General features: G+C 36.3%; 3 protein-coding genes across 3 annotated transcripts; all 3 read left to right on the plus strand.

The window, feature by feature from the left end:
* Positions 1 to 5,225: 5,225 nt before the first annotated feature.
* Positions 5,226 to 5,684, plus strand: LOC137731338 (uncharacterized). The gene has a single exon (XM_068470441.1). It carries the CDS (start codon positions 5,226 to 5,228, stop codon positions 5,682 to 5,684), a length of 459 nt encoding a protein of 152 aa, XP_068326542.1.
* Positions 5,685 to 10,221: 4,537 nt separating this feature from the next.
* LOC137732305 (transcription termination factor MTEF1, chloroplastic) lies at positions 10,222 to 11,374 on the plus strand. The gene has a single exon (XM_068471611.2). The coding sequence runs from the start codon at positions 10,280 to 10,282 to the stop codon at positions 11,228 to 11,230; it is 951 nt and encodes a 316-aa protein (XP_068327712.1). The 5' UTR covers positions 10,222 to 10,279; the 3' UTR covers positions 11,231 to 11,374.
* Positions 11,375 to 20,588: 9,214 nt separating this feature from the next.
* LOC137730587 (uncharacterized) lies at positions 20,589 to 22,561 on the plus strand. The gene is made up of 3 exons (XM_068469573.2): positions 20,589 to 21,141; positions 21,322 to 21,861; positions 22,100 to 22,561. Exons 1-3 carry the CDS (start codon positions 20,688 to 20,690, stop codon positions 22,417 to 22,419), a joined length of 1,314 nt encoding a protein of 437 aa, XP_068325674.1. The 5' UTR covers positions 20,589 to 20,687; the 3' UTR covers positions 22,420 to 22,561.
* The last annotated feature ends 4,277 nt before the right edge of the window (positions 22,562 to 26,838 follow it).

Consider the following 26,838-nt stretch of genomic DNA (forward strand, 5'->3'; position numbering starts at 1 on the left):
TTTTTTTTCCAGAAAACTACCCGGATGATCAGGCAGGGAGGTCGACGGCTGGCGGGGGGGTTGGACCGGAGATGGCCTAGGGCCCCACAATTTTGTAATTTGCTTTTCTATCCATGTCGGCAGGTTTCTAGCCACACATTAGCAAAAAAATAGAAAATATTTTGGGTTGTGGTACGGTCGGTCATGTAAACAGCAAGTACCGTCAGGCTTATTGGATGGTTGGTTGGGGGGTCGGATCGCGGTGGGGTGTTAGGTCTGGTCAGGTAGCAGCCAGGGTCGTCTTTGATATTTTGGGCTGTATCCGAATTTAATTAAAATACCCCCTTTATTATTTCAAAAAATCATAGAATATAATCATTCAGAGTTCAATAATCAATATTCAAACTTAATTGAAATCAACATCTCACTTATATTAATTGAATAATTTTCAATTATCATGAAATCATGATTCAGGGTTCATCCATAAAACAATAGAGTACGACTGAAAGAGAGATACAGAAGTGCTCATGTTTGTTGAAGAAAGTAATACACAAGTTAGGTTTTTATCGTTTAAAAAAATGTAAGAAAGTAATACACATGTTTTTTATTGCTCGAGAAAAGTAAAAAATTAGGGTAAATGACAAAAAACTACCTTAACTATTGATGTCACGACACTTTCATACCTTATCTTTTAAAATTGACAATGTCATACCTCATCTTACGAATTTGTGCCAATGTTAGACCTCCGTCAGTTTTTATGTTAATTTCTCTGTTAAGTGTTGACGTGGCTAGAGACGGGACCTATTTTTTATTAAAAAATAAATTAAATATTAAAAATAAAAAATAAAAAACAAAAACAAAAAACCAAAAAAACCCCATCAACCTGTGTCCCCCTTCCTCAGATCCCCTTCTTTCTCACCCAACCCTCTCTCTCTTCTCTCTCCCTACAACCTGCATCCCTAAAATCCCAAAACCCTGAAAACCTTCCCACCCGACCTGTAATGCTTCACCCTAACCTGCCATTTTGCAGGCCAGGGCACACCAGCACTAGCGACCCTGCCACCTGTGACATCGTGCACAGCCCCTTGGGGTTCGTGATCGTCTCAACGAAATAGCATCTCGACGACGCCAATTCCGCCCCCGTTGTCGAGGTTGCGGCGGAAGAGCTCGCATAACGGGTAGTAGTTGTAGATTCAGAACCCGTAGTTCATCCCTACAGCGAAGCAGGCTTGGTCTTGGTTAAAGCAGACATGGAAGAGCGATAGAGGCGAGCAGGGCGCCAGTGGGGCAAACTCCGGGGGCGAGGAGGATAAGGGAATGTTGTGGAGGTTGTGGCTAGAGTTAGGGTTTGGGGGCGATTGGGGGTCGTGGTTGTTATCGCTGGAGTCAATGCTAGGTGTAAGGTTGTCGTCGGTGGGATCGGAGAGGAAGTTTGAGGGAGGGACGAGTGGGAAAGGTTTCAGGGTTTTGGGATTTTAAGGATGCAAGTTGCAGGGAGAGAAAAGAGAAAGAGGAGAGAGGAGAAAGAGAGAGAGGGTTGGGTGGGAAAGAAGGGGATATGGGGAGGGGGACACGGGTTGATGGATTTTTTTTGGTTTTTTGTTTTTAAATTTTTAATATTTAATTAATTTTTTAATAAAAAATGGGTCCCGTCTTTAGCAACGTCAGCACTTAAAGGAGAAATTAACAGAAAAACTGACGGATGTCTGATATTGGCACAAAATTGTAAGATGAGGTATGACATTGTCAATTTTAAAAGATGAGCTATGAAAGTGTCGTGACATCAATAGTTAGGGTAGTTTTTTGTAATTTACCCAAAAAAAATTAATATATTAAGCGTATGCTTCACTTAATCAATTGTAATATAGATAAAATCATAAGATGATGATTTTTCTTTTTAGTTAAAATTTTTTTATTAGAACTTAAATGTAATATATAGGAGGATCAAAAATTTTGGGGCACTCAGAAATTTGGGGCCTTGTGCCCTGTGCTTGTGCACACCACCACCACCCCCTCTAGCAGTAGTGACGAGTCATAGTGGTCAAGTGGCTACTGGTGTGGTGTGGCAAAGATTGATTCAACACACTAAATATGTGGTTTAGACGATAGATAGATACGATAAAGAGAGAAAAAGAGGGTAAAATTGATTCAACACACTAAATATGTGGTTTAGACGACAGATATGACCATTTTGAAAAATTCATTGAATGCATTGTTCACCCGAGTTTTGGAATAACAAGCTTATTTTTATACTGCTTCGGTGACTTCATTTCACCCTCAATCGAAAAAACCTAGCTTTAGCATGTTTATCAAACGCTAAAACGTTTCGGAAAAAAAAACAAAAATCAAACACTAAAAAGTCCTCAGTTTTTTTTTTGTTTATCAAACCTAGCTTTACGCTCCGTCTATCCAATTGTGAAGAAAACGTGAAAGTGTGAATTGTTGTTTTTAAAAAAAATTTCCTTTACGAGTTGATGGATTTGATGTTTACTGTACTGCCTACATATATACTTGTCTAAGTATGGTTCGTCATACTTGCATAGCAATCTTAAAGCTACAGAAAGAAAGCATGGAAAGCACAATGGAACAAGGTTCAGCAGCTTCATCACAAAATGAAAGTGAAATTGTTCGGCCTTCAATATATTATCACCCAAGCATTTGGAGGGATCAATTCATCAATTATGACGACTCTCAAGAAATTGTAATTATAATTCATCATCATGCGTGTATGAAGATTTCAATATTTTCTATCGCATGTACATTGCAATTTTATTTAACATTTTGTAACACAAATTGTTAACATATATAATTTTTACAAGAGAACGTTAGTTACATTATTTTTTTGTCATTTTATTAATTATTTTGTTTTGGCAGAGGACTTGTGCCGACATTCAACACCAAGTTGAGCAACTCAAAGAAGCAGTGAGGAGAAAATATTCACAACTATTGCATGTGACTTTTCACATCAACTTAAGTTAATTGATATTATTCAGCGCCTTGGCGTGGCATACCATTTTGAGAGAGAAATCGAAGAAGCACTGGATAATCTGCATGCTACAATATTTGACTACCACGGCGACAATTATGGCGATCTATATAATGTTGCTCTTGGTTTTCGGATACCACGACAACATGGATATAACGCTCCATGTGGTAGGTGAACAAAGATTACTATGTATGCATGTGAAGAGAAACTTCAGTAGATGGCAACTCTCACTAATCTCAATTTTCTTAATTTGCGAAAAAATATCTTACAAACGACATGTTTGTCCTAATTTTTCTCCTGACATGTCATGGACCACGGACTAATATTATTTTCTTTTTCTTAGCAGCTATATTCAACAAGTTCAAAGATGATGAGAATGGTAGTTTCAAGGAAAGCTTGACTGATGACCTGTCGGGTATGCTAAGCTTAAGCCATCTCCAATTGAATGGTTCAAATGGTCAAATGGTCGAAAATAGCCCAAAAACTGTTTCCAACCAAGAGCTAGGTCAGAGGACTTGTGGAATCTGAGAGGGCCCCACGGAATTTGAAATGGTTGGAGGGCTAAGGGCTGGCCAGAAAACTAATTAATCATGTCGGTTATAACCAACAGGAATACATTTATTATATTTACTATAAATGTATTACTGTCGGTTATAACCGATAGGAATTCTTAAAAAGAATTTTGAATCTAACGACTAGCTGACGTCAGCTAGCCGTTGCTAGCTGGTGCCAGTTACCGTTGGATTCAAATTTTTTTAATTTTTTAATTTTAGGTTTTTTTGGGCCTTTAAAAAAAAAATTTATTTTTTTTTCTATAAATACCTAGAGGGTGGGTGTTATTTGAAGATCCACCACAGATAGCTCCTACGTTTGTGTTCAGAACTACATCTTTAGCTACAGATATGGATGAAGATGGATCTCCAACCATTCAACAAACAAGGGTAGAAAATTCATCTTCGGGTGAAGGTTCCATACCTAGGGCTATGAGACGAAACAAGGCGCGAAGGTTGAAGGAAAAAGGCAAGGCAAATGATGATTATGCTACTCAACATGAAGTGGTGGCCTCATTGCGATTATTGGCGGAGCAAAATGCCCTTGATGCAGAAGAAAGGAAGTGTAGGCATGAAGAACGGGCCAAACAAATACAAAAAGAGATATATGATAAGAATATGGAAATGAACACTTCAAATTACAATCCAATGAGTAAGGCCTATTTTGATAGAAAAAAAAAAAGGAAATTATGAGCCGACGGTAGTTGTTTACCTCTAATTATACTCCTACGATGGCGGATGATGAAGATGATGTTGATTATAGTTATTAAATTTAAGTTGTTGTAGTTTTTAAATTTAAGTTAATGTTGTTTTCGAATTTAATTTGTAGTTTTTAAATTTAATTTGTCGTTTTTGAATTTTAGTTGTAGTTTTTAAATTTAAGTTGTTGTTTTTAAATTTAAGTTGTTGTAGTTTTTAAATTTAAATAATAAATTATGTTTGACCATATGGCCCTCGGTTGGAGACGGTTTTTTGTGACAGGGCTAAAACTAGCCATCTGACCCTTTGGCCCTCGGTTAGAGACTGAGGTAAATATGGTCATGTACTGTTCATTAAAATATTAATATCTTGGAGGGCCAGAGGGCTAAAGCCATCTCCAACCGAGGGCTGGCCAGATGGCTCATTTTAGTCCTCTGGACCTCAAAGAAATTAATATTTTAATGAACAGTACACGATCATATTTGCCTCCGTTTCCAATCAAGGGTCGAAGGGCCATAGGGCTTGTTTTAGCCCTGTAACAAAAAACCGTCTCCAACCGAGGGCCAAACAAAATTTATTATTTAAAAACTACAACTTAAATTTAAATCCAACGACTAAGTGACGTCAGCTAGCCGTTAGTATCTGACATCATGCTGACGTCAGCTAGCCGTTGGATTTGAAATTTTCTTTTGCTATATATAAGGTGTATATTGGGCTATAATTCACACAACTTTGAATTCAATCTCTTTCAATTCAAGTTTGCAATGAGTTCCAACTTTGGATCCTCTTCAGATTCTAACAAGGGGTCCTCATCCAATTCCAAATTGGAAGCAAAATGGGCGCAAATGAGACGAGAAGATGAGGAGTCTGATGAAGAAGTTCAAGTAAGGCGTAACAAACAAAACAGAGCAGTAGACATGGCTGCGGCCATGGTGTGTCGGCCAACTGAGGAACAACCTCAATAGGGTAGCTCTATTGCTGGTCGCTCTTACAAACCACAAAATAGAGCGATGTCGCATGCCAATCTAATGAACAACTACTTCAACCTCAACTCGGTGTACACAGAAGAGGATTTCAGACGTCGCTTCCGGATGAGGCGTCATGTCTTCGAGCGTTTACTTTGTGATGTCCAGCAGGTCAATCTATACTTTCGACAGAAGCGGGACAGAGCAGGCCGCCTTGGTTTCTCACCTCATCAGAAGGTTACTGTTGCACTCCGAATGATGGCCTATGGCTCCCCAGCTGATTTGATAGATGAAACCTATGGTATGTTTGAGTCTACATGCCTTGATACTCTTGAACAATTCTGTGACACAATTGTTCAGGTTTACAAAGACGAGTACCTTCGCGAACCAAATCAAGAAGATCTAAATCGGCTCATTCGCAAAGCTGAAGACCGTGGGTTTCTGGGCATGATAAAGTCATTAGACTGCATGCATTGGGATTGGAAGAACTGTCCTACCGGATGACAAAGAGGCTTTAGCGGAAGGTCGAGAAAGCCAACTGTTGTGTTAGAGGCGGTTGCCTCATATGACATATGGATCTGGCATGCTTTCTTTGGAGTCCATGGATCCCAAAATGACATTACAGTTATTAGCCGTTACCCCTCTTCAATAACTTGATGGAAGGTAAAACACCTCAACTTGACTTCTACATCAACAACCGTCAATACAATATAAGGTATTACTTGGCAGATGACATCTACCCAAAGTGAGCGACACTTGTCCAAGCAATTCCAAACCCTAGGAATAACGCAGAAAAGTTGTTTACCTTACACCAAGAGGCATACTGGAAAGATGTTGAGAGAGCACGATGGAAGATCATTAGCGAACCGGCAAGAGGGTGGAGTCGAGAAAATTTGGACTCCATCATGATGTCTTGCATCATATTACACAATATGATAGTGGAGGATGAGCGAGATGAGTATATTGATGGAGAGTCCGATGACGACCAAGAAGATTCAAATAGGTCAAGAAGGGCTTGTGCAAAAATATATGATGGGCCTAATTTACATTTCAATCCAATAACTGGTAGTATCTCTATAAATGAGTACATGAGGCACTATAGAATGATATGTTATCATGCCACAAACAAGTACCTACAATAAGATCTTGTTGCACATCTTTGGGCCAAAAGAAGCATGGGGTAGGCGTTTAAGTTTTATGTTGTTAAATGTTTTTAAAAATATTGTTTAAGTTTCATGTTGTTAAATGTTTTTTTTTTATGTTGTATAATTTGTATGTTGTTAATGTTATTTAATATTGTTTCATATTGTTTAATGTTGTTTCATGTTACTTAATTTAATTTAACGTTGTATAATGGCTTACAAAGTTATAGGAAAAAAATATAATTTAAAAAAAAATATGAAACAAATTTTGTGAAATAGAAGTTATAGGAAAAAAAAATAGAATTTAAAATAAAATGAAACAATTTTTGTGAAATAGAAGTTATAGGAAAAATTTTGTAAAAAAATAATAATAATAAAACTGTAATAAAAAAAACAAAAAAACAAAAAAAAACAAAATCAAATGCAACGGCTAGCTAACGTCAGCTAGCCGTTGCAATTGAATTTTAGCTTAAGGATTCCTGTTGGTTATAATCGACAGAAATAATAATTTTTCTGGCCAGTCCCGAGCTGGTTGGCTGGCTGCATGCAGCCAGCCCTTTCAAATTCCTTGGGGCCCTCTCAGATTCCACAAGCCGTCTGGCTTAGCCCTCGGTTGGAGACCATTTTCGGGCTATTTTCGACCCTCTAGCCCTCTGGACCCTTCGGTTAGAGATAGCCTAATATTTTAATGAACATTATAGGGCCATATTTGCCTCCATCTCCAACCAAATGTCAAAGGGCCAGAGGGCTAGTTTTAGCCCTCTCACAAAAAACCGTCTCCAACCGAGGGCCATAAGGCCAAACATAATTTATTATTTAAATTTCAAAACTACAACAACTTAAATTTAAAAACAACAACAACTTAAATTTAAAAACTACAACTTATATTTAAAAACTACAACTAAAATTTAAAAACGACAAATTAAATTTAAAAACTACAAATTAAATTCGAAAACAACATTAACTTAAATTTAAAAACTACAACAACTTAAATTTAATATCCATAATCAACATCATCTTCATCATCCGCTATCGTAGGAGTATAGTCAAAGGTAAACAACTGTTGTCGGCTCATAATTTCTTTTTCTTTTTTCCTATCAAAATAGGCCTTACTCATTGGAGTGTAATTCGAAGTGTTACTTTCCACATTCTTATCATCCATCTCTTCTTATATTTGTTTGGCCCGTTCTTCATGCCTAAACTTCCTTTCTTCCGCCTTAACGGCATTTTGCTCCGCCAATAATCGCAATGAGGCTACCACTTCATGTTGAGTGGCGTAATCATCATTTGTCTTGCCCTTTTCCTTCAACCTTTGCGCATTGTTTCGTCCCATAGCCGTAGGTATGGAACCTTCACCCGAAGACGGATTTTCTACCCTTATTTGTTGAATGGTTGAAGATCCATCTTCATCCATATCTGCAGTTGAGGATGCAGTTCCGAACACCGGCGTAGGAGCTCTCTGTGGTGGATCTTCAAATAACCCCACCCTTCACAAATTTCCCAACAACTGTGAAACTGAAAGGGTTTCGAGCTGCTGTCCATGTACAATTCCTCCGCTTGGCGTACCTAGAAAAAAAATTAAAGAAAATTAATTTATGAAATTAAATGTAATATAATTAAATATTTAAAATAAATTGTGAAAACACTTACTTCGTCGTAGTAATTAGCGCCGCTTTCATGTCTACTTGCGACTGCTAATAATGTTTGATGCCATTTATTCGAACTTGGTTGAAGATGTTTCTTCAATCTTGAAGAGCAACTCTTGTGGTTTCGAATATTCACTGGAGTGGTGCCGTCATAGGACTCTAAGTATTTTTTGGACACACGAGTCCAAACACCGTCATTTGTTTGACAATTCCCCTTCACACTATTTTCCGAAACCCATCTATAAGCCTTGCAAAGAGCTTCATCTTCTTTTCGGGTCAAGCCCTACCTTTCATTGCAGACGAAGCCATTTCAAAATTATTAAAAAAATTGAAGGATAGATTTTTGAAAGAGGAAGGAAAATATGAGAATTGAAATGGTGTAGGAATGGTGAAAATTTTGTGAGGAATGATTTAGGTATTTATAGGAAAAAAATAGAATTTTTTTTTTTTTAAAAGGCCCAAAAAACCTTAAAAAAACAAAAAAAAAATAATAATTTGAATCCAACGATAACTAGCGCCAGCTAGCCGTTGGATTCAAAATTCTTTTTAAGAATTCTTGTCGGTTATAACCGACATGAATACATTTATTGTATTTAATATAATGACGATGTACTATCATGAGGGCTTGTATGGTTTTAAAAATTCAAATGACAATGTACTATCCTCAAAGCATTAAGGATGCAATCTCAAGCATTTTCATATTATTTCATATTTTTCGCAATTGTAAATTAATTATTACATATTTTTTTAATGTGTTTGGTATTTTTAAAAGAGTAAATTGTAGCAATGGTTCCTTAACTTTAAATGAATTGGAGCAATGGTCCCTCAACTATAAATTCATTACCATTGGTCCGTCAACTCATCAAAACGTGCAGCTATGGTCCATCAACTAAAAATTCATTATCATTGGTCCCTTAACTTTAATCTAACTGGAGAAATGATCCCTCAACTTTAACTCAATTGGAGTAATGGTCCCTCAACTTTAACCCAATTGTAGCAATGATCCTTCTAAAATAACCCATTTTGACAAAATTTTGATGAAGTTGACAAAAAATGACCATATCTACACGTTTTGATGAGTTGTGATATCCCAATTGTAGCAATGGTCTTTCGAACATAGCTTATTTTGACAAAATTCTAACGAAGTTGACGAAAAGGATCATAGCTACACATTTTGATGAGTTGAGGGACCAATGGTAATGGATTTTTAGTTGAAGGACCATTGCTCCAATTTGATTAAAGTTGAGGGACCATTGCTACAATTAACTCTTTTTGAAATACTTGATATTTTTATTTTTAAATTGTTTTATAATTTTTTTAATCTCACTTCTTACCTATAGTATACTATAAAAAGAAATAAAACTTTTTTTTATAAATTTATGTAGAATAATAAAACAATAATACATATTTTAATATAAAATATATACATATACACTATGGCTATTGTATTTTATAGTAAGTTTTTTTTTTAAGTAGTTTAAAACATTAAAATCAACAAAATAATTTTTTTCTTAACGTGTTGAAACAGGTTACTTGCTTGTCACTTTCGTGTAAACCTATTAATGATTCGTTATTAATGCGTTCTTATTGTGTGACCCGATAACGATCCGAAACCCGTTGTTTTCGTATCGTTTACATGTCATGTTAATGGGTCATGTAAGAAATTTTCAGGTCTACTTTTGGAACCCGATAAATGGTAAGATCGGATCCAAGGATCTTGTAACATTCTCTCAGCTCATGTGCATATTCTATACTATATAAATTTTTATTACAATTATTAATCAAATTTCTATTTGTGTTAAAGTACAAATTTGACCAGTGACACATCATTTTGTGAACAAATTTGATGTGCTTAGCATTATTCTTGAAATAATAAGCATTGTTTCTTTTTCTTTTTCTTTTTTTTTTTTACTTTTATTATTGTCTTGTTTCTCCTAAAATAAGATTAAGCTCAACTTGCAAGTGATGAACTATACCGGTGATTAAGTCATTTTATTAACCAACCGTTTGTCAGATTAAACAGTCTTTCTCTTCCTAATATAAATTAAACTTGTAATGTCGCTTTATAAGAAAATTAAGCTCAACTTTAATAAACTACATGCATGAAATTAATGCAACCAAAAAAAAATAAAAAAACAACTTACAAGTCCGAAAGTGAACTCATATAAAACATATTAAAAAAAAGGGAACTACGAGGGCAGTTTAGGGAGGAACCAACGACAGGTCGTTTTGATTTGGGATAAAGGGATGTCCACCTTCACTTTTCCTCGGACACACATTGACACATACCTACCAGCCCCCGTCCGCCACCATGATTCGCCATCTCCAACCTCAAACCTTCCTTCCCCAAGCTTCTCTCATTCCAACTCCAAAACCCTCCAAAAACCCTAACCCTGTCCCCAAATCAATCTCCAACTCCCTCAGGCCGACTCTCAATTCGCCAAATTATCCCTCACTTTCCCACCACCCAAGCACCTCCGCCGACCCCGGCCTCCTCTTCCGCGAAAAGGTCCTCTACTTAGAAACCCACCTCAACGTCGATTCCCAAAAGGCCCTCCACCAAAACCCAGATTTCCGCTCCTGCCCCCTCTCCTCCCTCAAGTCCGTCGAGGGATGCCTCTCCTCCATGGGCATCGAGCGCTCCGCCCAGGGTCGGATCCTTGACATGTACCCACAGCTCCTCACCGTGGACCCGCACTCTGCCCTCTATCCAATCTTCGATTTCCTCCTCACCGAGGTCCGAATCCCCTTTCCGGATATCCGGAAGTCCATAATCCGGTGCCCGAGGCTCCTAGTCTCGCACTTGGACTGCCAATTGCGACCCGCATTGAAGTTCCTGACCGAATTGGGGTTTTCGGGTCGGAGCTCCATCACGTGCCAGACGACAGTGCTGCTGGTTTCGAGCGTGCAATTTACCCTTTTGCCCAAGATTGAGTATTTGCAGAGCTTGGGGCTGAGCTACGAGGAGGTGGTGAACATGGTGATAAGGTCGCCGGGGCTGTTGACTTTCAGCATTAACAACAATTACAAGCCGAAAGTTGACTTTTTTCTGGAGGAGATGAAGAGGGACGTGGGGGAACTGAAGAAGTTTCCGCAGTACTTTTCGTTTAGTTTGGAAGGGAAGATTAAGCCGAGGCACCGGTTGCTGGTGGAGCACGGCTTTTCGCTGCCGCTGCGGGAGATGCTGAAGGTCAGCGACGGCGAGTTTAACGCCCGGCTGATTGAGATGCGGTTGGGATTCGCGGAGGGCAGCTGGGTCTAATATCCCAACTTGCTTGTAACTTTACAAATTTTTGTATATGGAATTGAATGTTGAGATTGTGTCATATTTACAAATCGATTGTAAAACGGTATTTGGTTTTGTATATGCTCCTTATCAAACATTAAGCTGTTTTCGTATGCAAAATTGCAAATACATGTTCACGTACTTGAAATCAGAGTAAGAAGTCGTTTCTTAACGTAGGTTATCGTGATGTGGAACTCTGATCGGGATAATCGTTTGAGAAATGATTTCTGTACACTCTTTTCTAACTTGCTTTTCTTCTAGCAATTTGCAAATCAAAGGATTGTACAAATGGTAAAAAGTAGAGTACCAGTCGTTTTTGTTCAAACCACTCTATTGTAGCAGATTCACACAAGCTCCAAAGTTCCTATAATTCACAAGATCCAATGATGTCTATTTAAAGGGCCGATCGACTGGCGAAGTGAGCCAGAAGGATTGGGCTGATTACGGAAGGTTTGTCCATAAAAGCAAGCAGCTCAAGAACCTCTTTGGGTTACGTTCCGTTAGATCAGATGAATCAGTTGGCTAATAACCATCCCTCTCTCTCTCTTCGACTTTCTGAATCACTGACAATATTTTCTTACACCAAAGTTATGAGCCTTTATTCTCTGAGATGACCAATCGAGGTTGCTGGTTTTAAGAAACTTTGAGCAATAACAAGAAGCAGGGTTTAGGGGCTGTGAATTTTGATGCTCTCTATCCCCTCCCCTCGGGCCTCTCAGTAATAACCTAATGACAGACGACTAGATGAGAGGGTCGGTCACAGCATTAACATTAATCTAGATGAAAATCTAGAGAGACATCCAATCGGAATTACTGTATCAATTTTGAAGTCAATTACGCACTGTTATGCTGCATTTTAAGTATTTTATATAGTAATTAATTTTGTGGCATCATCGTTGCATGAAAATAGTTCACTATATCAACGTGGATAGTTATATTAAGCTTCATCTTCTATTGTTTAAGAGAACTCATGCAACAAATTTTATGCTTATTTTTCTCTGTTTCGCTCATCACTTTACTATTATGAGACGAGGGATGTAAAACATGGGATATGGTTAGGGGTTGGATTGGATTGGACTGGACATCCCCAACAAACAAAGCCTGATCTGCCGTTTAGATGGTGGTTGAATGCTTTTCACAGCAATCATTAAAAGTGAGGTATTACGCATCCCATGATGATCATATAAATAACAGAAACCAATGAGTTTGTTTCCACAAGGATTCGCACCAATTTGTATCTGTGCATGCATTTGATTTCGTATACATAGATAAATATAATGAAGTACTATTTTGTGTTAACTATTTACTGCAGAGTGCAGGCAGAAGCTTCTTCGATTGAGTGAAGCAATTTCTTGGCGGAGTAGGTCCACAGAAGATGATCACAGTTGGGGGTTCTTCAGGACAGTCCAAGAGTCATGAGTCTCATGACTGCATTTGAAAAACCAATACGATGGTCCTTGCTCACCATTTATCAAACTTTATGAAGGTGTCGCATCAATAAGCACGTTAAACATTGATTAGGCTTTTGGATAAACATCCCATTTCCCTGCAGGTTATACCAGAAAGATCAAATGAATATATGAATGTTTAAACCACCGGCTTTTCGTCATATAACTGCTTGATTAGAACAATTTTCACACAAGGTAGGATCGTACGAGAAGTTTTCTTAGTTATTGGTGACATAGTGAGACAGTCCCATAGTAGAAAAGTGATGCAACATAAAATTACATTCCGTTCGCAATGAGGACTAACTCACTAAGACAACTTTCATGCAATAGAATCATATGATGTTTATGTCAGGTGTGACAAAAATATTGTTCATCTCATGTTTATACGAGAGATATTTTACAATTCAAATGGTCAAATGCCCCTAAAGTTATTTTCCCAGTAAAAAATGATGCAACATAGGATTAGTTTTCCAAGAATAACTCTCATATTATCGGTTAATTTTTCTCTCCCTTGTCTCAAGTAACTTATCATGGGACAAAAATATATATAACAATGAACAGATTAACCAAATTAAGCTAAATGAATTAAGCACAATTTTCCTTGGGATGGCTACCTACACATATACACATGCATGGTTGTCTAGCAACGACAGCCTTTTATGTGTACGTACGACCATGAACCGTTGGCTCTGTTTCGTTTCTTAGCAAGCAACACAACGCACGTGGACTTCTGCTACAAAATCACTCAATTGATCAGTTGTTCCCCTTTCTCATCTCCTCAGACAGATAAAGGGGGAAAAATTGGGATTCAACTTTGAATTCGGGATATCTTATTCTCAAGTGCTTTTGGTCGTCAGATTTTTGCTTATTGCATTTTGATCAATGATTTAAGGGTTAAGAATTACGAGATATGAGATACATCTTGGAGCATTCTAAAATCCGGACTAATTAAAGTTGAATGGTAGTTATATATGCACGGGAATATAAATGGTGTTTTTTTTTTTTTTTAAATAAAAAATAAACCTAAAGTATAAGGTACAGAAGCAATTCCTCAATGTACACAAAGCTGTGGCTCTTCCTTCCCCAATCAATGAATGAAAATCTAAAACAAAATCAACCCCGTCCTTTTCTCCTTTTACACCTCTGAGACTCTCAATTACTTGACTTCTTACACAAACAGATTCACTGATACATCATACACCATCATCCCTCCCCCCCCCCCACACCAACAATTAATATTGTACAGAAATAAAATATAAAAACCCAGCTATACCCCAATTCCCTTTGGCCTTTTCCTAACTGTACCCTCTGATATTTTTCACGTTACTGATGAGTTAGTACTACTGAATCAGATATTCACAGGAATTCAATTTGAACAAGCAAAGAGAGACTAAGGGGTCCAATTAAATTATATAGTAACCCTTTTTTTCTTTTTAACTTTTTAACGAAATCATGAAAAAGAGAGGGGTAAAAACTGAAAACCAACCTTTATTTACCATATATGGGGTTAGTGAATTTGCAAAATTATGAGAGTGGTACGTCATGTTCAACAGTTCACCTCCTTTACTATCTACTTGTGGCATCATATGGCTTTGGATGCCTCCCCATTCTCTGGATAATTCACCCCCAGTCAGTCAGTTTAGCTAATTAACCAGCATCCATTATGTCTATTTTGACCCACAGATAAATTCGAGGACAGAAAACCCATTCTCTCTCTCTCTCTCTCTCTCTCTCTCTCTCTCTCTCTCATAATGCATGTATATGCAGTAGTTCATATCTGGAAACATCTACCTATACATGACTTCATCAGCTGGTGCAGTGATGAAATGTAGAGATCACAGAGTTGTAGCTCCTTTGTTGGGTCCTGAGCACGCACGGAATTAGCTAGCTAGCTAGCCCTACCTTCTATTTATCCTGAATGACTGAAGGGGTTCTAGTCTTGTAGACTTTGTTCTTAGGCTTCTGTTTCCATGCATATAATATAGACAAGGATGCCTTCCCTCTTTTTTTTTTCTTTTACTTTCCTCACCGTCCTGTTTGAACGCTCAAAATTTCATCTTTGTAGAGAGAAAAAAAATTGTGATAGGAGAGGAGGGAAAAAGGAAGAGGGAGAGAATCCCCATCCTATTATATATCCATATCATCGTCACGGTCGTTGTCGTCACCATCATCATCATACATGCATGCTTACACGAACATCATGATCCATGCATGCATGCTTACATATCATCATCAACATCGACGTTTAATGTTTTCAATCTAGCTACTCATGCATGTTATAACGTGTCTGTTAATTCACTTGACAATATACCAAAAGCTCACAAATGCCTAATAATATACCTACTTTGTCCTACATCCATATTAAAAATGTGGATTAGTAACAATACGTAAGGCAGTATATATGACGGTCAAGTTCAAATGTTTCTCCTAGGCTTCCAGACAACCCTCTTCAATAGTTGTTTGGATTCACATGATGTGGGTAAGGGAATTCCATATCGACATGTTCTTGTGCCCTCAGACAAAATTTGGCTGCACTTCCATTTCCATATGCTTCATATCCAACACTCTATGCTTCATTGTTTCTTATACTTACTTAAAATCCTATCCAATGTTTTAGAAACCAATTGTTACACCAATTATCTATCATATTTACAAATATTAATATGTTGGGTGCAAGTTAAATTTGTCTGGATCTTGTTACTTGGGGCAGTGGTGGGAGAGTAAGCTATAGGAACTGAGACACTACTGGTTTTCCTTGCATGTAGTTCCAAAGGAACGGACTCAATAGAATCTTATACAACACTGCAGTCCCTACAATTTAAATGGTGGGACGTATATCAACCTTTTGTGATCTTTCTTTCATGAGCCAACAAGCCAGCCTATTCCCGTGTCTTTACATGGATCACCCCAAAAGCATGTTCGTTCATTCACTTGCCCTCAGTATATAACAAACTCTTCCATATTTTTATGACACTCTCCTGCCCCACTCTTACACATGCATATTTTATACACAATATGTGCATGCTCACAACCAACAACAAAAGAGTATATCATGTCAGTATGATCAATGAGAAAATTGTAATAATGATCCCTTACTTTAACCTAGTTGGAGCAATGATCACTCAACTAAAAATTCATGAATATTGGTCTCTTAACTCATCAAAACCTGCAGCTATAGTCCTTTTCGTCAACTTTATCAGAATTATGTCAAAATGACTCATGTTGGATGACTATTTTTGCAATTGGGTTAAAGTTGAAGGATCATTGCTCCAATTGGGTTAAAGTTAAGGGTTCATTGCTTCAATTAGGTTAAAGTTGAGGGACCATTTCTCTAATTGGGTTAAAGTTGAGGGACCACTGCTGCGATTTTTTTCATTTGGTTTTCTATATTTGCTCCTTAATTCAACCTCACGTACATGAAATGTGACTCATTTGGACGGAAGTTTTAATAGAGTTGACGAAAATGACCATAGCTACACTTTTTGATGAGTTAAGGGACCTGGTCATGGATTTTTAGTTAAGGGACCATTGCTCCAATTGAGTTAAAGTTGAACGATCATTGCTATAATTTCTTCATGATCATTTGAAAATCCAAAACATAATATTTATAATAATAAAGTGACAAAGTTAGGGAAATTGGATGTTATAGGGATAGTTACAAAAACCTTTTGCTGAAATAGGAAAATTAACAAGAATGACATGAATTTTGACACGAAAAATGTCTCATATACCCTATGTGTACAACTGCATGATCGACAATTTTCTATTCAAATCCACTCTCCAAATGTAGAATTCTTATTGTTGTTTATGTGATATACATACTGAAGCTTTTGAAACGTTTCACATGTTATGTATGCATCTTGATTGTTTGATTTTCCAATCCACTTATAATCATCTTATATATATATATATATATATATATATATATATATATAATCCTTTTTTATTTCTTATGGACATGCTTTAACCTAAGTAGTTGTTAATAGGCTAATGTATATGCTACATATAATTTTTTTGTATTACACCGGGTTAAAAGCCCTGGCAAATTATTTTTAATTGAGGCACTTTCTTTCTTCTATCATAATGAATATCGTATATTTTCTCAAGCTGTGATATTTGTGTCATTGTTCAATTTAACATATTTTAGTTTCACAAATTAAAACATCATTAGTGTATAGTTTTATACATACCTTCAGTTCAATTCATTTTAATTTTGGGGTAGCAAAGTAGTTAATTATGCCAATAGTTCTCTCATGCAGAGTCTGAGATTTAGTTATACACGTGCAAACATGGGGGCACATGTGGGGAGGGGGCAGACTGGCCGAGGGAGAAGAAAACAAAGAAAGCACAGAAGGTGTGAGAGAAGGCAGATGATATGAGAGATATGATAAAGGGAAACATATTCTTTACACTAATAAGTAGTGTTCATTTGTACCTGTCCATATTTGAATGCCCACACACTCGCACGATCCACACACATGTGATGTATGGTTTTCACTTGTCTTCCCATAGCTGGTCTGAAAAGTTGGGGACCAAGTGAGAGTTCGTTTCTATTTCCCAGTTAACAACATTGTCTACTAATTCATAACTAATCCGTCCTGTCATCTTTAGAAAAGCTCTCATCGCATACACGGACATTTCTGTATCACCTATTACTTTACTCGTGCATATATTTATCTCACTGTCGGTAATACTGCATTTTCTCCCCAATAATAGGGTAGAATTAGGGGTGATTTTGTTACATTACCGTATCAAAATCTCTATACCAATTACCATACCAAATATTTGGTACGACAAAATCTATTACTATTATCGTACCAAACTTTCGGTATACCGAATATCGGTATACCAAATAGTTTGGTTGGTATGATATGTCAATGGTAATTGCCACTTTGTTTTACGCCACTTAGTTTGTCCAAAATCTAATATTTTTTAATTAATGTAGAAGTGTAAAAAATATAGAAAAAAATATATAAACGCTCATAATGACAAGCTTTACAACTTTCGTAAAGAGCTTAACTTTGAAATTCGCCATTATAATCAATAAATCATAGATCAAAATTTAACCATTGATTGTTGTTTACATTTACACTTCATTTTTCTCATCAAATTTTGTTTTTTTTTTCGGATTTTCTTTTTTGAAAACATGATCTATTAGAGGCTGCATGAAGATGAACGGTTTGGATCGTTGATATTATGTTCAGAGTTTTATGGTTAATGAAAATATTGCTTGATGTTTATAAAGTTTCTACAAACTATATGACATCAACTCATATTTCAATTAACCGTAAATATCGAAACGTGATATCAAAGATCTGAACTGTTCATCTTCTTGCATCCGCCAGATGATCATGTTTTCAAAAAATAAAATTTAAAAATAAAATTCAGTAGGAAGAATAAAGCGTAAATGACAATTGACGGTTAAATATAAATTTAAGGTTTATGGATAAAAGTGTTGGATTTTGAAGCTGACATCTTCATGAAAGTTGTAAAGCTTGTCACTATAAGTGATTGTATATTTTTCTTTTTACATTTTTTACACTTTTACAATAATTATTATTAATTTTGCCCTCAAATAATTGTATGAATAAATACATAATATAATATTAATAATATTAGTAGGTACGGTATACCACTAGTATTGGTTTTGGATACCAATACCGTACCAAAATAGTATGGTACAGTACAAATACCGTACCATTACCAATTGGTACAAATTTTTGGTAATAATTTGGTATGGTATGGATGGTAGGACGGTTGGTATGGTAATTTGGTAAAAATTTCCACGTAGAATAGCTTTTAAGCCCTAATTGACTGACCAAGTCCACTCAATAATTGAAGAGAGTCTACAGTAATCTTGGATGCATACACTATTGTCTTTGCCTCGCTGATGAGAGTAGTAGTGTCTTAGTTTGTAATCTTAATTGAAGTTTAAGCATGCAAATTAACTTTGGTTTAATTAGTCATTGATCATGTGGATGAATATATATGACATGGCCAGATAGAAATTAGTTTTGTTTTGCGGCTTCCGAACGTGGGGTCTCCATGGATATGATGATGACATGAAGAGAGCCCAGCAAGCAGGGATCTCAAAAGCATGTTCACATGCACATACATGGACCTCAAATGCTACAGGCATGAGCAATGAGCTAGTACAGTGAGAGACTGAGAGAGCAGTGACACAAACGTGCATCACCCCTTTGGCTTGCTGGGACCCCCTAATGCTATGTGTTTGACTAATTGACTGAGAGTTTTTTAGAGGAATTGGAAGGAACTCCAGATCCGTGAAATGAGGCTCATTTATTAAATAATGTAAGCAGTTTAATAATCATTTAATTTCCAGTTTTTTTTTTTTGAAAATTATTCAAAAATTTAACAAAGTTTCAAAGTAGTTTTCATTTTTTTTGTTTTTGATTTTTGATTTTTTTAGTTTTTCATTTTTTTTGAAAATTGAAAATAGTTATCAAACAGATTTTCAGTTAAAAAAAAAGTGAGAACAAAAATAAAAAATAAAAAATGAAATGGTTATTAGATGACACTATAAGAAATAGTGTTTACTAAATTACTTTAATGTATGGATATACGGATGTTTGAACGCTAGACTGTCCAAGTAAATAGAACCAAATCAGGGTTTGATGATCTACTGTTGTCTTGTTTATGAGTTATATCTGTGATGGATATTGGGTTGTTTTGTAATTCTTGAGGTGTTACGTTAAGGCTGTTTCTGTTGATATAATAATATTCATGGAGAATTGCTAAGGAAACACTATTAAAATTAAGATTCTCTGTAGATTTTCTACCACTTCATTTTTTAACATAATTTTCGTGCTAACATTATAAAATATTGTACCAAAATTGTTATGTGTTAGAGAATTCACAAAAAATCTCACTTTGAGAGTCTCATTAGTATTTCTCATATGAATGGGATTAGGAAGTTCAAAGATTTTGACCCAAACTGCTCAGTTCTTCAAAGCATAGATCATACATTCCGGTGAATATTATGACACACACTAAATGAAGCAAACGTCTGCAATGGGTTTTCTTCCACCGAGTGAAAACCAACTATAATACCAGTATTCATAATTTTTATGCATTTTACTATTACTGTTCATTAGTTATTATTTCTTACCATAGTTAGTTCAAACTTATTTGCATATCAAAAGGCAACCCTAAGCCAGCATTATTTTGTATCAAAAGGCAACCCTAAACCAACAATAATTACTGTTCATTAGTTATTATTACAATGGTATAATTGAAGAATTTGTAACTCAATTAATTACAGACGTTTATTTATGTACTCGAAGTTTTATGTTCGATTTAATATATATATATATATATATATATGAATTGGATTATTCAGTAGCGTGTGTTTAATTAGCTGCTGATTCGATGTCATTAGAATCCTGGATTATGGAAGCCATAAATAATGAAATTGATGTCTTCCCTACGTACATGACTCGTGAACCCCCTCCTCTCTGAAAGAGACAGAAACAGGTGGAGAGGTGGGGTTTAGGATGACGTTAAGGAAGTTGCCTTTTTGGACTGTCATAAAAGCTGTGAAAGAAGGGACATGAAAAAATCAAAGCGAATTATTCATGGCCAAATTGGGTTTGGTGATGGTCGTTGGGTCAACTTCAGGTGGTTAACTGAAACCCAAGGTAAACCCCCTCCCCCCCCCCCCCCTCTCTCTCTCTCTCTCTCTCTCTCTCTCTCTCTCTCTTCTGCAACTCCCTACACAGAGACAGTGAGACTGATGAGGTGAGAGGCTGTGTAGGTTTCTGAACACTATTTGCTATTTTTGCTGTTTCTTGTTTTCTCACCTGCAAAACACACAGTCCTTTCTCTTCCTACCTAGCTCTCACTAGAGCTCTCTCTCTCTCTCTCTCTCTCTCTCTCTCTCTCTCTCTCTCTCTCTCTCTCGCTTCTAATTTATTTTTCCAATCTTTTCAAAGATGACTTTGTAACAGTTCTTCAATGTAAAAAAAATGATGGCCAACAATGGTGCTATATATGCAACGGAAAACGCAAATGTCTTAAGCTGTTTCTCCTCCTCCTCTTCTTCTTCTCCTTGTTCAATGGGAATGGTTTATGCGGATATGGGCTCTCTTTCTCTGAGATCCAACTATGGAGTATATTCATCTGTTTCTTCCCAGGACAACAGCTACATCTCTAAGCTTTCTGAACCAGAAAATGGGAGGGCTTTCTGGGGTTTTCCTTCTACCAGAAGTTATGAGGATCACCACAACAGCAGTGATCATGATAAGAACCCTAATGAGGGTGGGGTGAGTGTTAGTGAGAGGGAAACAGAAAGTGGGCGATCAAAACTGTGTGCCAGAGGGCATTGGAGGCCTGCTGAGGATTCCAAGCTCAAGGAACTTGTGACTCTTTATGGCCCTCAGAACTGGAACCTTATTGCAGAGAAGCTGGAAGGAAGGTCAGGTAAAAAATATGTGAAATTTTGTAGTCCTTTTTTTTGTATAGTTAAGTTTTCTTCTTGGGAAGTGATTTTCGTACTCATGTTTCCTCCAATGCACTCTCCTTTTTTTCTCTTTGATTTTGTTAGTCACTCTAATCTCTACTAATTCATATATTTTTGCATATTTGTGTTTGTTAAAAAAGGTAAGAGCTGCAGATTAAGATGGTTTAACCAGCTGGACCCAAGAATCAACAGAAGAGCTTTTACTGAGGAGGAGGAAGAAAAACTAATGCAAGCTCATAGAATATATGGCAACAAGTGGGCCATGATAGCCAGGCTCTTTCCTGGAAGAACTGATAATGCTTTGAAGAACCATTGGCATGTTATCATGGCCAGGAAGTACAGAAAGCAATCCAGTGCTTGTCGGAGGAAGCTAAACCAAACTGTTTACAGAAGCGTGGACGAAAATCCAAGCGTCAATGCAGCCTCGAGGAGTACGAAACCTCCGCCACCTTACGGTGGTCTCAGTCTCCCCAATGGCGGCCTCAGCGGCGGTAGTTCTATATCGGATTTTCCATATGGAACAAGCTATTATGGTGGTGTTGGTTATTATGGCTCAAATGGTTCACAAAACTTGATTAGTTTGGGAGAAGAAGAAGCAATCACAAGGAAAAAATTGATTTCTTATAATAATAGTGGATTTTGCTCACAACAACAACAAACTCCTTTTGAATTCTTCTCTGGTATGTCATTGTTCTTATTCTTTTTAATTTGTCACGTTTCCATTTGCCAAAAACTCTCTTCCAATACCCTGCTTAAATTTGAAATGTCACGTAGCAGTATCTTTTAAGTCCATAATCATGCATTGTCCTGTGTATGATTAATGCATTGTCGTGTGTATGATTAACTTGGGCTACAGACACACGGATGTCCTAGCTGCATGTAAATCTCAAATACATAATGGTGGTTGTGTTATTGCAGGTCGGAAGAGCAATGAGGTGATGGGGATGATGAGCCAGAGAAGATGTCGGGATGGTTCAGGTGAGGTGGAGGATCATTCATGCGGGGGTACGTACACCCACCATCCTCCACCATACATGAATAAGATGGCAATGCAAGAGTCAAACTTCCCCAGCCTTGTTCATCAAAGCTACTCATATTCTTCATGTCAAGTTTCCGGCGGCAAACCCTCACTATCCGCATCAGCTGCTGACAGAGTTGTTGGCGGCGGCGGCGGCCACCGTGAGACGAGCATTCCACCACCGCCATTCATTGATTTTCTTGGGGTAGGAGGCAGATGAAGTTAGAACCCAAAAAAATAAATAAATAAACTGAAAAGGGTTGGTTTATTTTATTTTATTTTTTTATTCACTTGAATCATCAGAAAAAAGGGGCTCAACGTGGTTGTGGTCCAAGGAACACTACGAAGCCAATTACACCCTACCCAACTCTTAGAATAAAACTCAAATTTTAGATTTAAGGTCATCTCCAACCGAACCGGTTAGAGGGTTATAAGGCTAAAAATAGTCTGAAATGACATGAAAATCGATTCCAACTGATGATTAGGCCAAAGGGCTCTTGGGCCCGACCGGGCCAAAAACACCAAATCAGGCCAACCAACTGGCCCAAATGAGTCAGCTAGCCAGCCCCAAGCCTGTCAAAAGTGATGTGTTATGCAAATCTCAGCTAACTAACGTCATGCTGACACTAGGTTACTGTTGGATTTGAATTTTTTTTTTTCCGAACAAAATTTAAAAATAAAAAATAAAAGAATTCTAATTTTTTTTTTTCTATAAATACCTAAGCTATTCTTACACCATTTCTCACATAATTTTCACCATTACGGATGATGATGATGATGATTATCGACTTTAAATTTAAGTTGTAGTTTTTAAATTTAAGTTGTAGTCTTTAAATTGAAATAATAAATTATGTTTTTTATTAAAATATAATTTCTTGGAGGGCTATAGGGCTAAAGAGAGCTATCTGGTCCTCATTCGGTTGGAGATGACCTAAACTTACTCCAACTTGGTCTAACCTTTGGGACAAATATAAGTTTTAACCCAAAACTCATTTTTTGAACAAATTTAGCCCATAATTCCTTTGGATTAGTAGGGTTGGCCCACCATGTATGTGTATTTTTTTTAATTTATATTTACAAATTCATTTAATCTAACACGTTAAGATCTAATGGTCCAAATGTAAATCTAATGGTTAAAGTAATTAAAAAAATATTTGATGTGTTTCATATTCTTCCATAATGTTTCACGTGTTTTATGGTATCAGTTTAGTGATTTTTCAATATTTATCGGAATCTAAATTCTTTTAGGTTAAAATGTTCATAAAATTAAATTATGACAGTCTACATTTTTTTTTTAAAGTTACTTTAAGAAAAAAAAATTATCATAAATTCATTCTTTAATAGTTTCAGGCTAAAATTTTAACTCAAAAGGGATTGGGGGAAAAAAAAAATTTGGGTTAAAATTTAAATTTTCTAAGTTAAAAATTTTAGGTTTTAACCTAAGAATTAAAGATGGTCGTAAAGGAAAAAAGAAAATATTATTGTTGTTTTAGTTAAACTCAGCTGACAGTGAAAAATCTGCATCATTCCCTTTTAGTCATATCCCACCACCATCGGATCCTTCTCAGTGTAGTTTAGTTCCTCTTGCCCTTGTGCACCGTGGTGGTGTTGGTTTATGGCTAATTTGGTCTTCGCCTTTGTGCGTTGTGTATTGTGAGTCTTGTCTTCTAACGGTGACTTTGACATGGTCTCATACTTTCGCGATGACTTTTTGTGGCCTTGCTATTCAGCGATGACAGTTGTGTCTACTGGTATCTCTCTGTTGCAACTATTGTTTATTGTGACATATTTGTACCGGTAGATTTGTGTGCTTGGCGACTGTGTGGTTGAGCTTGTAGGTGTCTACTAGGGTTTTAATGTTATATTGTCTGTTTTGTGCAAATTCATTTCAGATCAATTTATTAGTTATTAGAATTATGTATCTAATAACATTTTGTAATTATTTGATGTTGATTAATGAAAGGCTATATTATTGTTTCTTGTCAAAAAAAAAAAAAAAAAAACTGTGCCCCCAGACTCTCACTGGAGAACCCCTCATCAAAAGGTCAAAAACGATAAATTAGATTACTGTCACACATTGACTAGTCACTTTTTTCCATGTTTTCTTCTTTCTTTCAATGCTGTACATGGAGCTCCAGAAAACAGAGATTTTTTTTTTGGTCAAATCAAGAAAACGAGGATCAAATTAACTTAAACGAGGATCAAATTAACTTAAAGTATGGTAGAAGCGGATAGTGCACTTCTTTTTTATACCTTGCAATCGCTCCTTATTTATTATTTCTTAGTCTCTGATTTGAATAAATGAATAGAGAATTAAGAGATAAAAACAAAAAAATGAGTGCAGAAGGACAAATGGGAAGTGAAAATCACTCTCTTCGAATTTTGTATTTGTTTGAAGCTTAAGAAATTAAATAGTAGTAAAGGATACCAAAAATTGAGATGGTGATGAAATGATGAGGCAAAAAAAGACAAGAACAAGGGTATGACATGATATGGGAAACGTTGAGGAGACTCTTCTAAAGTCAGATTTCTATGAATTCTCTATAATCTCACAGTTTAATATTATTAACATTATAAACTGTTGTGACAAAAACATAAAATGTCAAAGTCTGTAAAAAAATTCTACTTTGAGAGTCTCTCTCAATATCCTTTGGGAAATCCTGGACTCCTTGTCCTATCCCATCCCATCCCACCGCAAAATAGTGATAAGTACGAATTAAGACAATTCCATACGGCTATGTGATATCTACACATCTTATTTTACTTATCATATATATTTTTAATTTTTGGTTGTCGGATCGGATGAATTGAAGAAGATCAACCGTCATAAATTATCAAGAGGTGTGTGAGAAGTAAAATAAGATGTGTGGATAGCACACCAAAAAAAAAAAAAAATGTTCCGAATAGTTGTAAACATGTTTTATAATATTCCACGAAAAATTAACGTTAAACTGTGAAATAATAAGAAATTTATAAAAATTCCACTTTGAATGAATCTCCTTAGCATTTCTCAAGGATATTACTATCTGCAGAAAGCCTGAAATAAGAAACACCAGTGCTAATTGCAGATATTACTATCAGCTGAAAGCCTAAAACAAATGACATTAGCCTAATCTAAAATCGTTCAACTTAATCTTTGAAGTTAGTCCAGCTCGAATTACTCTGGCATAATAAACGCATTCTCGAAGTCTCCAATTCAAAGTCAAAGGGGTTCTTTATTGTTAGTCCATTCCAACACGTATTAAACTGGTCCAATACTGTAACACATAATTACAGTAAGATTAGGTATGCGGAGTTTTATTTGAAATGTCTGTCACCCACAACAGGAAAATATTGGGTGGGCATCTAGACTCCATGCATTGATGGAATTTGACTTGAGAGCTCTCATCAGTCCACATCAGCTGAGACTTGAGATTGATAGAGGAGGTGCCGCGCTTCACAAGGCTTAACTAGTGTTTGGCCCTTGGGCTTCGTACAAATTCCAATGTCAAGCCTGTTGTCTTGGCTCAATTGGGAGAGATTCTTGTATACGGTTATCCGTATGCAACATTACACTTACTAGGGTGGAGTCAATTTTAGGGTGGCACAAGTACAATAAGATTATATCGATATGCAAATTTATAGATATATCGATATCGATACAGGTTGTTTTAAAAAAAAATTATGGAAATTTGTAATAAGGTGCGTATATCAACACATTCATATTTAGTCAAAATTAGAGACAAGTTTCTCAAAAAAAATCAAAAGTTCAAAATTTGCAATCGTTTCTAGGAAAATTTCTCCAATAAATTGGTAAGTACCGTCGATATTCATTAATTTTCCTATATCTCACCGATAAAAGGTAGAGTTTGCGTTTCATCTTTCCTTCCATATCGATTCTTGATTTTCGGATATTTCGACACTTTTACAAGAATATTTTAAACGCTGGGCCCAAGGCGTATGCCTTCCTTCGCCTGCCTCCGAGTAGTTTGAGATCCAAACCGGGTTGGGCCCAACTAAAATTCTAAAAGCTTTGAGGCCCAAATTTATTACTTTAAAATAACGAGGCCCAAGCGACGAGGAAATAATATACACATGTGACGTGTCTGTTCAGACAACAAACAAAAGAAAATGAAAGGTCTTCTTCATATGAATTATCTTCTATTTTATGTATCAAAAGAGGAAATTAAAACCGTACGGCAGCCAGTAAAGAGCGTAATTGGTAAGGTTTGGTTGAAAGTGTTGGATGTCAACACGCAAACATATTACCACCACATGAGCTTTTATGGATATTTGGACCAACGTCAGGTATCAGGTCTTGTTTGGAAGTGCTATTAAAATGACTGAAACATTTTGAAACCAATTTATTAGTAAAATCCAAGTAGATCCTAAAAATGCACGTGAAGTGTCTCCTTCAAAAAACACATATCTGATGATTTTACGATTTAAGAAAAAAAAAATTATCCTTTTCACACAAGTGATAGTTCTAAATATACCGATTTACAGAAAAAAAAAATTTGAATTTAAATGTAAAGCGGCCGACATATTAACTTGACTAACTGGTCTGGACACCTGCAACTCATCTTTGTCTGTATCTTAAAAGTCTTGGTATTTTGATAAATAATATGAAAACATAATATATCCCAAATTTAGAAATTTT

Source organism: Pyrus communis, chromosome 16, assembly GCF_041283825.1.
Source record: "Pyrus communis isolate YQ-2024b chromosome 16, ASM4128382v1, whole genome shotgun sequence".
Taxonomy (NCBI): domain Eukaryota; kingdom Viridiplantae; phylum Streptophyta; class Magnoliopsida; order Rosales; family Rosaceae; genus Pyrus; species Pyrus communis.